At 35.3% G+C, this 18,145-nt stretch overlaps 1 protein-coding gene across 8 annotated transcripts in view; it reads right to left on the bottom strand.

Annotated features, from left to right (window-relative positions):
- Positions 1 to 18,145, bottom strand: part of MAP2K5 (mitogen-activated protein kinase kinase 5) — a 282,818-nt gene that overhangs the window by 157,301 nt on the left and 107,372 nt on the right. For 7 of the 8 annotated variants that reach the window (XM_078151216.1, XM_020982680.2, XM_020982672.2 and 4 more), the window contains exons 9-11: positions 16,642 to 16,681; positions 8,171 to 8,239; positions 7,991 to 8,072 (exon numbers count right to left, since the gene is read on the bottom strand). In XM_078151216.1, the coding sequence (XP_078007342.1) occupies positions 7,991 to 8,072; positions 8,171 to 8,239; positions 16,642 to 16,681 (191 nt within the window). The remainder of the gene's footprint in view (positions 1 to 7,990; positions 8,073 to 8,170; positions 8,240 to 16,641; positions 16,682 to 18,145) is intronic. The other variant, XM_078151221.1, reaches the window with a different exon arrangement.

Below are 18,145 nucleotides of genomic sequence, written 5' to 3'. Positions count from 1 at the left end.
GTCTTTCCAATACATACTCTTTCAATTCAAATCAATAAGCAATTATGAAGTATTTAATATTTTTGAGGTATTGTGGTAAGTGCCGGAGATACAAAGACAAAAAAAGCCCCTACCCTTAAGGAACTCAATCTAATGTGAGACAAAATGTAAAGATTTGTGCAAAAACAAGGTATATACTGGATGCATCGGGGGACCAGGAAAGGCTTCTTGTAGACAGTAGGATTTTAGTTGGGACCTGAAAGAAGCCAGGGAAGTCAAGTGGCAGAGAAGAGATAGGACAGCATTTTAGGCACGGGGAACAGCCAGAGAAAATGTATGAGTCGGGAGATGGAGTGTCTTATGTGAGGAAACGCAAGTAAGCCAATGATAATGGATCACAGAGTATGTTGAGGGGAGAAAGGTATAAATAGACTGGAATGGAAAGAGGAGGTTGAGTTATGAAGGACCAAACAGAGGACTTTATATTTGATTCTGGAGGTAATGGGGAGCCATTAGAGTTTATTTGATATGGAAGTGACATGGTCAGACTTGTGCCTCAGGATAATCAATTTGATAGCTAAGTGGAAGATGGGCTGGGCTGAGGAAAGAAGAGAAAAGGAGATCAAACAGAATGCTATTATAACAGTCCAGATCTGAAGCAACAAGAGCCTACACCAGATCTGTGGCAGTGTTCTAGGAAAGACAGGGACATATGCAAGAGATATTGCAAAGGTAGGCTTGGTAACAAACTGGATATGTGGCATGAGTGTGTGAGGAGTTGTGCCCTCAATAAAAACAGGAGGTTAGGAAAGTGAAGGTTGGCACAGGGGTCAGGGAGAGAGTAATGCGTTGAGTTTTGGATTGGTTGAGTTTAAGTTTTCTGTGGGACAGCCAACTTATGACGTCCAACAGGCAGTTGGAAATGTAAGCCTGGAAGCCAGGAGAGGTTAGGGCTGAATAAATTGATCTGAGAATCATACGTATGGGAGATGATAATTGAATCCATGTGAGTAGATGAGATCATCAAGTAAAAAAGAGGACAAAGAGAAAAGAATCCAGAACAGAGTTTTGGGGCCCACCCACGATTAGCAGGTGTGACCTGGATGCAGATTCAACAAAGAAGACTGAGAAGGGAGCAATATGATAGGCAGGAGAACTGGGAGAGACTAAAATCACAAAATATAAAGGTAGGAGTGTCCAAGAGAAGAGGTTGGTAGGCAGTGTCAAAGGCTGCAGAGAGGTCAAAAGGAATGAGGACTAAGAAAGGGTCATTGGATTTGACAACTAAAAGATCACTGGCAACTTTGGAGACAGCAGTTTCAGTTGAGTGATAAGGTGAGAAACCAAATGACCAAGAATTTAGAAGAGAGGGAGAGAAGTGGAGAGAGTGACTGAGAGGGACCTTCTCAAGGAGTTTAGCCACAAAACAGAGTAGAGATGTACAATGTAGCTAGTGAGACTGGATGGATCAAGTTGGGGGTTTTGAGGGTTTTTTGATGATGAGAGCAATACATTCATCACACTCCTGCCTGGGTAATCTTCATAACACATTTTTATGGTCATGTTAACTCCTTTACTCAAGAATCTTCAGAGGCTCCTCATTTGGAAACAAAAGAAAACCTAAGTTGAATTTTTCTGTACAACTAAAATTACTTCTTAAATACAAAGGTAACTACTTTTTAAGTATAAATTTTCATATGTTGAGTTTTCTCAAAGCCAGGAACATATTTACTTGGTTCATCCATCAGAAATAATTTCATTTAATTCAAAACCAGTACAAAAGTGAAAACAAAAATAGTTTTTTCTAGCCTCTCCTCTCCCAAATTGATCTTTAAACATCAAAGTCTTGGGTAGGCATTTTTCCTGTGTAAAGCAGATGGTGGAAAATATATCAATGTCAATATTTTTGCTCACTTTTGTTTTCTGTAAATTTTGACAAAGAGCTAGAAAATCATACTGTGGTTAAAACTGCACTGGCTAAAAATGCTAAAAGGAAGACAGTAAGAAGAAAAAGGCAACTCTGTGATAACTTGAACAACATTTATTTACTAAAATATTATTTGTATTGCAGATATAAGAAAGCGAAAATAAGACAGAAAAACAAGTTATACCCTCGCTGACCTTTTAGATAAAATGGCAGATGCAAAGATAAAATGTCTAAAGAAGAAAAAGCTTTTGTACCACTTCTGTACCTTCCAAAGATGCTAACAAATATAGATGAGGTAGCCAGTCCTTTCATTAACTAAAGTGGTCTTCCGTCTGCTAACACATCACAGTCTTGATGAGAAGAGCAGACCCAACCAGTTATACCAGAGAACCCATAATTTATGGTGAGATTTCTTTTTATGTCATCATTCTGGAAATCATTAGGAAGGAAGCTATGAAATCAAATATTTCAAAAGAAAGCAAAATGGGGACTTGATGGAAGATAGATAAATTAACAACTACAACAAATTAGTAAGACTGGTCAAATATCATGTGTCATCATCATTGCATCCCTCTTGTGATCATACCATCATATTAAGAACTGTGAAAACAAGAATCATGTTTGGGGGATGATGAATGGTTGTGTTTAAATTTTCCTCTATGGGGCAGCTAGGTGGTGCAGTAGATAGAACTCTGGCCTTGGAGTCAGGAGGACCTGAGTTCAACTCTGGCCCCAGACACTTGAAACTCACTAGCTGTGTGACCCTATGCAAGTCACTTAACCCCAATTGCCTCACCAATAAACAAATAATAAATAAAATTTCCTCTAATCTTAATTATTTCCCACTCTTCAGATGTTATCTATATAAAATACTGTGCTCTGTGCAATATTGGGATTTGCCCTATCTTTGATATATTATTACAAAGAGTCAGAGGCAATGCTTACTTCAATGAGATATGATTTCACTGGTGTGGGTACTGCTTCCACTGCTTGGCATATCAAATTCACGACTAGGTATGTCCAAAAAAACCAAATTATCTTGGGCATGCTGGTAACAAGTCTGTCTAAACTTAGGGTAGTTTTTGGACAACAGAAACATAATCCATTTGTAGCTTGGTAGGACCTGCCAAAGCTTACACTCTATTGACATAGTCCTAAAGAAATCAGTCATCATCATGCGACAATGGAGGACTTTCGAGGAGGTCAGAAGTGATAATATGATTTAAATGGATGTAGCATATTTATTCAAGGATATAGAATGAAATATGAACCAATAGTTTCAACCAAATATGTTAAGTCTACCCTGAAGGAAAAGGAGATTGGACATGAATCACAAAAGTCTTATAGACTTCAAATAGCATGAAATGAAAATCTCAATGAATGCTAGTTTGAACTAGAAGTGTCAGTTCACACTGGGACTATTTAAGGGCTTCTGATTTCAATTCACTCTGGTCATGCTCCCCGTTCTTCTTCCTCCCTTTTGTACAGAGCTGAATATTCTATTCCTGGATGAAATTCTTAGAATCACAAGATGTGCTGGAGAAGTTCCAACTTAAAGTTGGAACAAATCTTAGAGGTCAACTCTCATTTTTCAGATGAAGAAACTGAGGCCTAAGGAAGTGAAATGACCTGCGTAAGGTCCAACGAGTCAGTACCAGAATGTAGACTAGAGATTTCTCTAATTTTAGCCTGGTGCTCTTTTAACAACATCCTGTTTCCCTGTGAAAACATATTTTTATAGGTTGTTTTTCCCCCCAACAAATTCCACTACTATGCAATATTGTTTTTAAATATATATAGAAGGCTAATTTTTAATCTGGGTATTGAATGCATTTATAAACCCAATGCATGATTAGCTCATCTTGTCTGATCACAAAGCTGACAGGACCAAAGTCACTGGTTTGATCCCCAAGGGCCAGTGGGTTTCAGTCTGTTCCATGGTCATAATTCCTCCTCACTCAGTCACCTTAAAGGTTCATCCCCAGTCAGTCACCTTACAGACACATGATAGTGGTGACAAGAGGCACCTAGCTGGAGTAGGTGGATGGATCTGAAATGCTGATCATCACTACTGGAAAACTGGCTAAAGTATCATCATCTTTCTATAATGAGAGTATCACCTTAAATTTTGTAGCCCCATGGTGTCTACTATATATACAGTACTTTATGCTTTTCCATGCCTGGCATCCTTTCCCTCCTTCCCTCTGCTCTCAGAAGCTTCTTTTAAAGCTCACCTGAGATGCTATGACCTCTATCAAACCTTTCTTGATTTCTCTAATTCTTAGAGCTCTCTCTCTCCCCTACTCAAACTGTCTTATACTGATGTGTGTATATGTTATGTTACTTTCATAAAATGTAACCTACTTTTTAAGTCTTTGTATCTCTAGTGCCTATTATAGTACTTTACATACAATAGGTGCGTAATAAACAGATGCTGAATTTAATTGAATTACACAGGATAGGTACTAAATAAACATTCTAAATTAATAAAAAGACTACATTATTAATATCAACCACTCATACAATGCTTTAAAATTTGCAAAGTACTTAATAAATATCTTCTCATTTTATCCTCACAACAACTCTGGGAGATAAGTGCTATTAAAATCTCTATTTTACAGTTGTGGAAACTGAAGCAGAGAGAGAGAGGGTAAGTGATCTGCCCAGAGTCACACAGTATCTAAAGACAAATTTGAACTCAGGTCTTCCTGACTCCAGGTCCAGCACTCCATCTACCATACCATTTAACTGCTTTTATTATTATTGTTTTTGTTGCTATGTGAAACAAATCATTTAATTTTACATGAAAGCAATTTGTTATGGTATAATCTTACTGCAAGTTTAAATTTTGTACTTCCATGTAAAAATTTTTAGAGAAGGCTTCTATTATGCGAAGTTTTTGGTGTGGGGGCTCTCTTCAATTCAACAAGTGGCAACCCCTCCAAGCTTTTCTGCATCATACAAAATTCTTTTCCAACTCTTCTCATACATTCACTACAGTAGATCCAGCCTGGTTTTGTTTTTAATATTAAATAATGATAAACATATAAAACAAAGGGTAAAATCTTAACCATTAACATTTAAGAAGGAAGAATCAAATGATAACAAACAAGAAGACAAGCACTTTTGTCTCTTGTTCCTTCCAGGTTTGCCTTTGGTTCTGTTTTTCTTCCCTCCTTACTTGCCTTTTCTTTTTAGAACACAGAATTGTATTCACTGGGTAGACAGTTCTGGTTCAGCTGATTTTGCTTTACATCCCTTCAAATAGGTTTTTATATCTATCCTTTCACTATTTTAATGACTCAGAGGTACCAATGTTCGGGTTGCTTTCCATTCTGCTGCTTTTCCTTCTTTCTATTTGATTAATAACCTTCCTTTTCCAGTCAAACACTTCTATGATGAGATCTCCTAAATCACTTCTGCATGTCATCATTGATAACATACTGCAATCTCCTTTCACCCACCACGTCTCTCTTTGATTGTCTTTCCGGTTACTTGCAATTCTGATTCTTTCAAGATCATGGTGTTCCATGATTTATAGTCAAATAACAGGAGGATATTAGTATTAAAAAGATGGACTTTCACAACAGCAAGCATTAGGTACAACTGAAAGCACCAGGCAATTTCCTAAATGTGATCCAGTCTAAGTCTCCCTCTCCCATGAAATTCTGTACCAATCTCATTGTCATTGCAGAGCCTCTCTAACTATCTATCTACTAAACTTAATAGGTTACATATCACAGTCTAGTCAACATGCATTTTTCATCCATTTTGGTTTTCAAGTGTGGATAGTTAAAACAATCTCCTTTACATTGCTTTGGAATTCACTAAAAAGACCTTAGAAGTGTTCTAGAGCTCAATGCAACTGATTATCAACTGCGAAAAGAAGCACTTTGGAGAACCTCACCACCAATAGGAATCCTTCTGTTTTGAATGAACAGGACACTTACCAAGACACTGGCAATTGCCTTATATAAGCAGATGTCTTCTTTTAAACTTTATTTAATGTCAAAACTCAGCAGATGGTTGAACATTTCCTTAGTAATCATATCTATCAGTCATGTATAATTTTAACATGTGCATATGAGATATTTTTTTGAGGAGGTCCTCCAAGGCTGTACTTCATTCTACTGAGTTAAGTACTTTTGAAATATCAATAAATAATAGAGTAGATCTTATGTTCTCTGAAGAAATTATGTATTTATAAATGTGGTCAGCTACAGAAAATTGTTAAAGCCTACTTGTTCCCTAATCATATTATTTTATCAGGTTTATTTTATGACTATGGTTATCATTTAAATATGTGCATGTTTATCTAATGTCTGCTACGTGTAAATGAAAATGCTATGGGCTATAGTGATAAAAAGAGAGATTAAGACTGGGCTTTTGCCCTTAAAAAGCTTTCAGTATAGTAGGGGAGATACGACATATAGACAAAATAAACACAACACAAAGTTGAGCATGATAAATACTTGAAGGTTACAAACAAATGTTACGGAAATTCAGAAAAGGAAGAAATCACTTTTGACTAGAGGATCTCAGAGAAGACTTCATGGACAAAACGGCACACAGGTGAGGTCCTGAATATTAAATATTAAATAACAGGTAATGAGGTGGGAGAAGAAGGATATCTGAGGCAGAGAGAATAGTGTAAAGCAAAAGTATGAAAGAACAGAATATTCTTAGGGAATGGTAAATTACACTGTTTGCCTGGAGTACAAGGGATATATTAAGGAGTAAGAAAATATTTTTTTTTCTTCTTGGTCCAAATCTGTAATTTCATTGGCATAGGAAACTTCTGATGAGGAATTTATTTTTACTAATATAGTTCAACACCTATTTTGCAACTCAAAATATCTGAGAGCTCTCTAGGGCACTGAGAGCTTATGTGTCTTGCTCAGTCAGGTTCACACAACCAGGATCTGCCAGAGGCAGGACCTATACCCAGGTCTTGCTGACCTCTGAGGCCAACTGTCTACCAACTGTACCATGCTTCCTTATGAAGTGGGAGAGATTTGTAAAAAGAGGCAAGGAGAAAATCATGAAAGAGTATGTTAAATGTTGACTGAAAAGTATACTATTTGAAGGGAGAAAACATTAAAAGATGAAAATTGGAACTGAAGAATTTGGACTTTCAAGGTTCCAAGCATGTCTCAGATTTGTGGCCTTGCTTCTATGTAGCTTACTTGTACAAGACACATTATATATATGATCCTAAGACATCCAATTTTTGATAATTTTGGCTGAATTTTACCTTAGAAAATCACATATGTGGGTAACTAAAATGTATACGTTGGCATGGCATCAATTGCTGGGTCATGAAAAATTCTAGAAAGTCATGGATTATTGCTCCAGTAATATACTGAGAATCTGAAAATGGAGACTTGATATAATGTATGAAAAATAGTGAGCTTTAATGGGTCAGACACTAAATGTGTCACTTAAAAGACATGCTCAAACTTAAAGTGGGTGGAAGAAAACAGTGATTACCTTATTTCACTGGTAAGGTACTGGGAAATCTGCATAATGCCTTGATAGTCAGATGAAGAAAACACTTCAGAGTGGTTATGAGTGAAAAATACAGATGGAAAGGAATAGGGGTAAGGTCCAAAGAAAACTGAATGCAGCTTGGCTAACAGCTGTGTTGAAAAACAATTTCTTATCTTGCAATTAAGAACCGATTTCTCACTGAAAGACACAGGACATTGGGTTAATAGATTTCTTTAAAAGAAAATCTGTTTTGGCTATTGAAACATTAAAAGAACAGAACAGCTGTTTTGTCAGTAAAGACAGATTGTATAGAAGAATCAAATATCAAACCACAGATTAGACTAGCATTTAATCTGTTCTACTTAAATTTTCAATAAAAGTAAAGGAAATTACATTCTGGAAAATATAGCACTGCTAAAAATTTTAACACTAGTAATCAAAACCACTAGGTTGATTTTAGGGCATAAGAAGAGGTAACTATTAATATGTTTTAATTATTTTTTAACACCCTACTCAACGCCTATAGCAAATGAACATTTTAAATCGCAATGTCGATAAAGCTATTTTAGGAATGATGCAAGATGTAAAACTCACCATCCATGAATTCTGTACATATTGAAATCCTGTTTTCTACAAAAAATGCACCATAAAATCCTATAATATATGATGAATCACACTATAAAAAATAAGACAAAAAAGTAGCTTGGTTAAAAAAAAGAGGAGGAGACAATACTGAAAACATGTTTAAAAAGTAGTTACTGGGAAAATGATTACCTTATAAAGAATTTCCAATTCAGACATAATTTGTTTTTGAAGTTCCAGTGTAATATCTAGCAATATCACCTAGCACAGAAAAAAAAAGCCAATTATTACCTGTTTGTTCTGTTCCAAATTAAAACTTGTGCAGAACTGCTATGTAATATAAGAATTAAAAAAAGGATTCTCTACCACCATCAACACCTCATCCTCATAACAAACTGCATATACACATCTGTCTATCACTTTGGACTGGGGGAGGTGGTACAGAAATGATTGATGGGGCAGGGGAAAAAGCCAGGTCTTCAAGGTCAGCATTAATGGCTTTAAAAGTCAGTTAAGTCATCACACCCTTAATTTATACACCCTATTTTGGCCACATTGGTTATTTTCGGAGGAGGAAGATAGGAGTGACTTGTACCTATTAACCCTCAAACCATTAAAAGAGAATGTCTTGTGATTCACACACTGGAAGATAAGCACACAGGATGACAGATATAAATGTCATTTAAAGTTGGTCTTTTGCTTATAAGAACAAATAAGTCACCAAAATCTATTTTTTTTTGCATAGTAAACATAATATAAAGCTTTAAAATATTTATGTTGATCAAAAAGCTTTACACTATAATACAGAAGAGTACCAAATAAGTTTTAGAACTGGAAGAGACGTTAAAGATCATCTAGACCAGAGGTTCTTCACCTTTTTCTAAAATGAACCCCTCTAGCACTCTGCTGAAGTCTGTGGATCCCTTCTCAGAACGATGTCTTTAAATGTGCAATATAAAATACATAAGATTACCAAGGAAACAGTATTGAAATAAAGTTATCAAAATATCATTAAAAACAAGTTCACAGACCTCAGATTAAGAACCTTTGAGCTACATCAACTCTCATTTTATGGATAAAGAAAATGAGGCCCAGAGATGTGAAGAGATATGCTCAGTTCACATAGCTACTAAGTGGCAGAACAGAGGTCAGTTACAAGCCCTCCAAGACTTCCATTCCAGGGCTTTTTCCACTATACCCTGGTGCTATAAGTATGAACATATTAAAAAGTATTTCCAAGTGAATATAAAATGAATATAAAATATTTTATTATACAAACACCTATGTTTAATTTCTTTTAAATGTTAAATGTGTAAGAGAGAGTATACACTGATGAAAGCAAATATCTTCTCAAGCATTTATTATATATTAAAAAGATTATCAGTTATTTAAATTTTACTTGGCTCTTCAGTTAAGGGCAATGATTACTCTTCTGTATAAAAAAGAGATTCAGCTAATAAGAAGAAAACTATAGAAAGGCATTTTTTTTTAAGAAAGGTGGCCAAGGTTTCTACTTTAGGCAATATGTGGGGGGAAAAAAGAACTTCAAGCTTGGAATTTCCAAATAACACTAAATATACTTAGTGTCCTGCCATAATGGTATACACCACCCAACAGTTAAACTTCACTTTATGTTAGAAAAGGAGAGTAAATGTAATCATGTTGGAGAATTAATAGAACATAAATTATGGACTTCATCCTGCTGATAGAACTAAGTGAGGAAAAAAGGGCAATTTCCAAACACACATCTTATAGAGTATTGACATCCATCTAAAGGTAGAAAAAAAACCAAAAAAGCATAACTAGTTTCTATCAAGAGTTTGCTTTAGGGTTATTTATAAAAGCTCTCACCAAACTAGATTGTAAGTGTAATACAGGACTGCCAAGAAACATTTAACACGCTTCCTCCGATCAATAGTCACTTGCCAACAATATTCACTTACATTTTTTTCTTACTGTAGAAAATTTAGCAGCAAAATAAATTCTTCTAGCACTGTATCAATCTTAAACCATTATAATATTAGGACTATACAACCCTATTTCAAATACAAGGAATATTTTCCTCTAATAAACTAGGTTAAACCTTAAGGTTTTCAAAATAATCATTAATTTAATTCTTACTATGACTGCTAGCTAGTATAGTATTATCAAGTTGTCAACCAAATATCATGCAGCTGTGTTCAGCTTCTCAGAATTAAACCAAAATTCACATTACAACTCTAATCTTCACAGTTAGATGTTTTTGGATGGGGAAAATGGATGTACTTTACTTTTCCAGCAATATTTCAAATGCCACAAAAACTAAGAGGTAAATTGGAAAGATCAACCAGAATTCTAATTCTACCAAATCCACTTTGCTCATTTAGATTCCATAAATTTAAAGTATTTAACTCTGATATGCTGGTTTCACATTATGGTACCAGCCTCCTAAATATAAATGTTTATTTATTTATTTTTCATCTGCAGTATTCCAGAATTAAGAATTCTGGGTGGGGCAGCTAAGTGGCACAGTGGATGGTGGAGTCAGGAGAACCTGAGTTCAAATCTGGCCTCTGACCAGACACTTGACACTAACTAACTGTGTGACCCTGGGCAAGTCACTTAACTCCAATTGCCTTAAAAAAAAAATTCTTGGCTCCATAGTGGGTAAGGATAATGTCATCTGGATGATCTTGAACAGGAAAATAAAGTTGATCCTTAAACCATACTGCTTCTGGGAGATTTACTACTATAGAAGAAGTTAATTTTCATTCCCCTATGTATTCTTATGAGTAATCATTAAAACGCTAAGAAGCAAAGTCAATTTCTTATTTGATATGGACCATCAATAAAATAAGCAAAATATTAAATTTCTGTTTAAAGTATTTGAAAAAAAAACCCAACAACTATGGACAGCTTGAGACTAGCTTGAGGTGGTTTTTACACCTCACCCTTCCCTCCTACCCCCCACCTAGGGTTAAACAGTTGAAATAGAAGAGGATTTGAATATTAAGTATTTCATGAAGAAAGGGTTAAATCTAAGCCTGAAATACCTGAGTACATTTCTTCTGCTCTCCACTACACCTCCAGGACAAATAAGGATGAGTTGTCAAGTTAAATACAAGCAGTCAAGTGACTGAATTATAATTTACTCTGTGCTCAATTTAAATTAGTGTGAGGCTATTAAAATATACAGTATAAATACGGCAATTCATCACAAGCTGTCATGGATGACTTCATTTATTTGCTAGAGTGGCATACGTTCCACTGAAGGGAAGGAGAGCAAAATCACAGGTCAAATTAAGCTGCTACTCTGTTTTAATTCACTTATTTAATCTATGGCGACATAATTGTCTTTTACAGTATGTACAACTCAGAAAGGAAATTTGGGAGGATTACAGTCAGTATACAAATGATTAATCAAATGGTCCATTTAAATGCTAGCTTAAGAGCAGCAGAAACCCAAAGCAGTTGAAGAATGATAATCAGCGCATGCTACATACTATGCTATGATTTGTTTCTCTTGTAGATGGATTTTTCCCAATTAGGAGGAAAAAAAAAGCAATACTGGGGAATCCATTAAATCCTCCAAGCATTACCTAGATGAAAGATTTTTATAGAATACTTTAATGGTGTAAAAAGGTTTAGTTTGCAAGTTGGATAACGGTATTTTATATGTTTTTCTTGCTCTATTTACTTGCAATTTTCAAGACTACCTATAACAAAAATGGTAGTTACTAACAGATTTCATGAATTATAGTCATTGTCAAATAATTACCCTGCAGTGCACTGGTGATTAGTTAGTATTACTTTCAGTATGTTTTCTTTGGTGAAAAGATTTCTAAATTTTATGGCAGCAAAGTTAAAATTAAATGGAACCATTATTTTTTCCTAAAAATTTAATTCGTTTTACATTGTCAATCCCTTTTCTTACACCGATGAAAACTAGGCATTTCATCACTGATTTTTTTTTTTAATCCAGGCACCGAAAACTACAGAAAGTTACTGTTGCATCGGATATCAGGTTACTGACTCCAATTAAGAAGTTTAGTTCAGAAAGGAGAGCACTAACCAGGGCTTTAGCTTTCATTAAGCTAGTGAGCATGTTAAAGAAGTTGCTGTACAATATTTCTAAGTATTTTTACTGTAAAGAAAAAAAAAGTTTTCTAGGGCTCTCCTCTAATTGCTCCCACAGGCAGACAAGGGTCTAACTTATCATCTGATTTGGGAAAATGAATTTCACTCATTCTAGAGAGTCACCAAAGTTCTATAAGTTCATTTTTCTGAGAAAAAGACTGATTTGTTACTGTTCACAATATACCATTATGACATATGACACTCTTATTTCACAGTTGAGGTCACTGAGAAGTATAAATGCCATTCTTAAAATCATACAAAAAGTTAGAAGCAGAGCCAGGAGAAAACAAGTATACTTCAAACTCTTCACTTCATTTCGCCCACTAGTATAAGGAAATGACAGCTGGCGAAGACCAGAGGATCATAAAGGTCAATATTTTGTCTCTGCCAATGGCAGTACCATGACACATTTTGGAAGTGGGTGTGAATTGCTTCCATGATATCACCTCTAAAGACCAGAAATTCATTCCACAAATATGTATTGAGCACCTAATATGAAAATGATACTACAGTGGAGCATAGAAAACAGACATGCTTTTGAGGAGCTTGTGTCCTAAAAATAATAACTCTTATTTAAGTAATGCTTAAAGGTTTGCAGACTGTGGGAGCTAAGAAACATACGCTAATAATTATAACACATAGCAACATGTGATAAGTCCTAAGAGATGTACAAAGTACAACAGGTGCCCAGAGGACAGAAAGATCTGAGAAGAATAGGAAAGGTTTCATGAAGAGGCAGTATATAAGCTAGACCTCAAAGTGAAGATGGGATTTGAATAGGCAGAGATGGGGTGGGGAAGAGGCCAGGATTCCAAGCAAGGGGCAAGAGTTAAAGGCACAAAGGCAACACAATTCAGTTTGGGTTCAATTAATAGCAAACAGTCCAGTTTGGCTAAAGCATAGGATAGGTTATATAGAACAGGAAGAGATAAGGCAGGAAAAGCAGGTTGGAATAAAATCTTCTGTTGTTGTTCAATCTTTTCAGTTGTGTCCAACTCTTCATGGTGCCTTTTCGTTGTTTTTTTGGCAAAGACACTAGAGTGATTTGCCATTTCCTTCTCCAGCTCATTTGACAGATGAAGAAACTGAAGCAAACAGGGTTAAGTGACTTGCCCAGGGCCACACAGCTAGGAAGTATATGAGATCAGATTTAAACTCAGGAAAATGAGTCTTCCTGACTTCAGGCCTTGCACTTTATCCAGTTTGCCACCTAGCAGCTTCAGAGTCAAATCTCAGAGGGCCTTAAACGGCCAGCTGAGAGACTGGGGTTTTATTTGGTAAGGAATGAGGGAATCATTTCAGGTTTTTAACCAAGAAAGTGGTACGATCTGGGCTATGTTTTAGGAAGATTAATCTGGTAACAGTGTATAGGATGAATTTAAAGCAGGAGTAAGAAGAGAGGCAGGAGGCAGGCAAACTAGTAAGAGGCAACTGGAATAATGCAGGAGACAATTAACGTGGATCTGAAGTTGGGTGACAGTGATGAGAACAGTATGAATGGAACAGATTCATGAAATAGTCACCAAAAGAGAAGAATCAATAGAATTTGGTAACTGGTTGTGGTAGGAAAGGAAAGGGTCAAAGATGACCATCTAGCTTTAGCTCTGAATAAATGGGAGTTTAGGGGTACCATTAAAATAAAGGAAGTCAGGGGAAGAAGTTACTTTGAAGCAGACAATGACTCAGATTTTAGATATAATGAATTGGAGGTGCTAGCTAGCAGGATTCCCAAGTCATAACATGAAGTCAGAAATGCTAGGTTAGCACTCAGGAGTGGTCAAGGTTAGAGATTAGGATTTAGAAATCATTTGAACAGAAGTGATAACTGAAGCCACAGGAGTCAAGAAGGAATTGCAGAGAAAAAAAAAAGTGCTGTATTTGGGGACCTGTGTTCAAATCCCACCTCTGCCACTTACTACTTGTGTGATCTTAGGTGAGTCACTTGACTTTTCTTTGGGACTCAGTTTCCTTATCCATCAAATTGTGTATAGGGAGATGGGGAGTGATAGATAAGTTTAGGTCCCTCACATCTCTAAATCTATGATCCTAGAATCATTAAAATTGTTGACTCTGGGGTACAGATTAGGTAGGGATTCCAAATCAAAAGTGGGATTGATGTACTAGAAAAACAGAGAAGGATTATTTCTAAATCTCTTTCCTAGATCATAACAGCTTAAAATTCATCAATTCAGAAGTATTATTTGCATTATTTTTTCCTAAATTTATTGTCCACCTACTAATAACGAAGTTCCTTATGGGCATATGGCCAAAGGTGGGAGGGTGGTGTTACTTTTTTTGCCCATTCACAAATTTTTTTTTCATAATTTACTTCTATTTATATAGTTGTTTCACTACCCCAGAGAAGATTACTGTCATCTACAAACATGTATATTTCACAGCATATACTTTTCAGCACATTCATAAAAATGTTAAAAAAGACCCTTCCCTTTGAAAAATCCAGACACAACTCTCTCTATATATATCTATATCTATATCTATATCTATATACACACATACATACATACACACACACACATATATACACACAGATATATATGTGTGTATGTATGTATGTATGTATGTATGTATGTATGTATGTATGTATGTATGATTTGATTCCAAGCCTTTATTCCCTTCTCTAAACTAAGTTCCTATTTATGACAGAAGCTTTCCTCCAATATCCAGTTTAGTATGGCGCCTGTCTCTTCTGGGAGGCTAATTCCATTATGACCACTGACCACCTGCTCCTGCCCTTATGTTTTACTTACCCTCCTCTCTAAGCCCTCAATCTCTCAAAGAAGCCTAGTAGATTAGTAGGGCATGATTTCTCCTTAGAGAAGCCATGTTTTCTTTCCCTCAAAAGGTTATCCTTTCATAAGTTTTCAGCAATCCTACTCTTCATTTTCCCTTTCACTGGTCTGCAGTTCACTCTATAACCTTTATTATGGATGAGCATTACACTGGCAAATCACCAATCCATTAGTACAGTGGTCCCATGTAACCAGAATCATACAATTTAGTGAAGAGTTTTACAAATGCAGTCTGTTTCTTTAAAAAACAAAGCAAAACAAAACAAAACCAGGTATGTGACAATATGATAAATCTTTCCTTATAATTTATTTACATTTGTCAATTCTAGAACAATATATGCATTTAGAATTACTTATTCTAATAGCTGTAATTGAAAACATTATTCAGAAAATACAAAATAAATTTATTATTAGCCCAAGCAAAACACAATAAAGCAAATCTACTGCTAAAAAATATAATGTAACATACTCTAAAGCAGACATTAACAAGTCTCACTGCTCTCTTCTATTTTTGTAAATAATTGAGAGTTAACTACATTTAACAAAAACATCCTAAATAACAACCTAGCTTTCTCTGAATCCACAGGATGTCACAGATTTGAGTCAATCAAAAAACATTTATTTAGTGCCTACTCTGTATGAGGCACTGTTCTACATGTTAGAGACATAAATAGAAAGAATGAAAATCTCTGCTCTCAAGAAGCTCATATTCTAACAGGAATTAAACAAGAGACAAATATGAAAAATAAAGGAAAGAAATCTAAAGAAACTCTTGGTGACTGCTTGATAAATCTCTACAGCCAAATCACTTATGAAGTTACAATGACTACGGTAAAAGATTTGGGAAGCATATGCAGAGAAATGAAAAGATTGTGTTTGGAGAGAATTGTACATAATATTCTAAAAAATGTCAAGACAGTGACTAGATAGAGAATGGAAATGTGAATTCAGAAAGAGAACTGGTTCTATTACTAATCAGACGTTTAACCTCTTTGCACCTCAATTTTCCTTATCTGAAAAATGATAGGGTTGGGGCTAGATGACTCCTGATTTTTCTTGAAGCCCTCAAAATCATAGGGTGTATCTTTTGGCAAATATCTCCAACAGTGAGCTTTGTGAACCTTTGGACAACTTACTAAAGACAAACTATTCAAAGCTACTAGACTGAAAAACGTCACTGAATGTAGTTTTAGAACCAACTGTATGATCAAAGGAATAGATAAAGTGACTAAAGTGGCTAACCTTTTCATTCACTCATTTTGGGGTGATTCTTATATAAGAACAATTCTAGCAATGTAAATGTTGCTATTTCGTTATATATAAATATATTACACTGCTGGAACACAACAAATCGCTGGTGATGATAAAGAAAGAGACTATTAAATATTTCCTAATTTACCACGATAAAGCCTTAGACAAACATGAGTAGGTACTTGGAATTACAAAAGAGGGCCACAGCTATTTCTAACTACTGCCTGAAGTAGATAGCTATCTTAACCTCTCTTCAATGACTACCTAATGCCCTAAATTTCTGCAATGACTTTTGGAGAAAGTCAGTCAGTCACAAAACATTTATTAAGTACTGACCAGATGCCAGACATTGTACTAAGAATGAAGTTTGAATGTAAAGGTATATTTAAAAATAACAAGTATAAGGCAGAGTAAGACAAAAGTTAGCATTAAGAATAATATTTTTTTAATGGAGAAAAAGATTATAAAACCTTTATTAGAGCTTACCTTTACAGCTAATATTTTTCCACTCGGGACATGATATGCTCTGGGAAAGAAAAAAATTAAATAACTTTTGAAAATAACTTACTGACACACTATAAATTCAATCATCATATCTATAATAATGTGCACTGACAGATTTTCAAGTAACACTAACAATGATAAACACCATTTATTGAGAACCCATCGTGTGAAACTGTGCTGAACCCTCAACAATTTGGAAGAAATACTAAATTTGTTAATATATGTTCTTAACTTCAATACTGTGATTTCAAGATGTGACTTCATCAGTGTGATTGATTTTACTGATGTAGAACACAAGTATTATATGCCATAGTAGATGTCCTCATCAGTTGATATGGCCAAAAAAAAGAAAAGAAAAAAAGGTATTACCTGGTAGGAAGCATTCTGGTGAAACACTGCACATATCCACACAAATTTTTAATGTTTTATTCTGTAACATACTCAGAAATTCTGAATTTCTGCCAAAATGACATCTGATGATAGGCATACCCTGATTAAAACCATCAGTTGATTCGGGGGGGGGGGGGAAGTACTAGAAAAAATAACAATAAGAAGGAAAGGAAAAGAAGCTATATACACAGGAACAAAATAATGGGCTGATGAGCTGGAGAATGGTAAAATAACAGGTAAGAAAAAAATTGTTTAAAGAAATGCTAGGAAGTAGGGCTTCCAGAAACTAAATGCTAAGAAATCACACTGAAACCTTCTACATTTAATATAATGTGGCCTTTTGAACCTAGACAGCATTGAATTCATCAAGCAAGTCATCCCAAGTTATCCTGTTATCCCAAGTCACTAAAAGGAAAAAGAAGCAAATCTGTTTGCTTAGACCCAAGATCTTGCCACATATAAGAGTTATATATATCCAGAGTTGGCTGTTCTTCAAGGCTCCATGACTGGTATGAGATGAGCATATCAAAGGCCAGGGAGGACAGTTTATCTATTCCTAATTCCATCACTGACAAAAAATCTCTATCTGTACTGACAAGCATTTGCAAAATCACTTTATTATACTCTCAACATTTCAATTGGTACTGTCACGTCAACCAAACTGGAGCTTCCATCTTCTTTCCATATGTCTAGTATGCATTAATGTATGTATATGTTGTCTTCTCCATTAGACTAAAGCTCTTTGAAGGCAAGGATAATTTTTTTTCTTTGTATCCCAGTAATTAGCATAGACCCTAGCACACAGTAAGTATTTAATAAATATTTACTGATTGCTTCTAAAAACAATGTACATTACCTGCACACACAAACCATTAACGTTAGTTTCCACTTCAGGCAGAAAGATTTGTCAGATTTCTCTGATGGGTAGGTGTTTTTAAAAGTTAGGTTCATAACTTTTAGTGATGAAACTTAACTGGAAACAACTTGCCATATTGTTTTAAGTATCAGGAAGAGATAAATATTTTGAAAGCATATGCCACCAAAGAGCAATGGCAAAAAGTATGGTGGGCATGAACTGGCTGCAGAAATTACAAAT

Source organism: Phascolarctos cinereus, unplaced genomic scaffold (genome assembly GCF_003287225.1).
Source record: "Phascolarctos cinereus isolate Bilbo 61053 unplaced genomic scaffold, phaCin_HiC Scaffold_3;HRSCAF=262, whole genome shotgun sequence".
In the NCBI taxonomy this organism is placed as follows: Eukaryota; Metazoa; Chordata; class Mammalia; order Diprotodontia; family Phascolarctidae; genus Phascolarctos; species Phascolarctos cinereus.
This window is presented reverse-complemented; position numbering and strand designations above follow the sequence as displayed.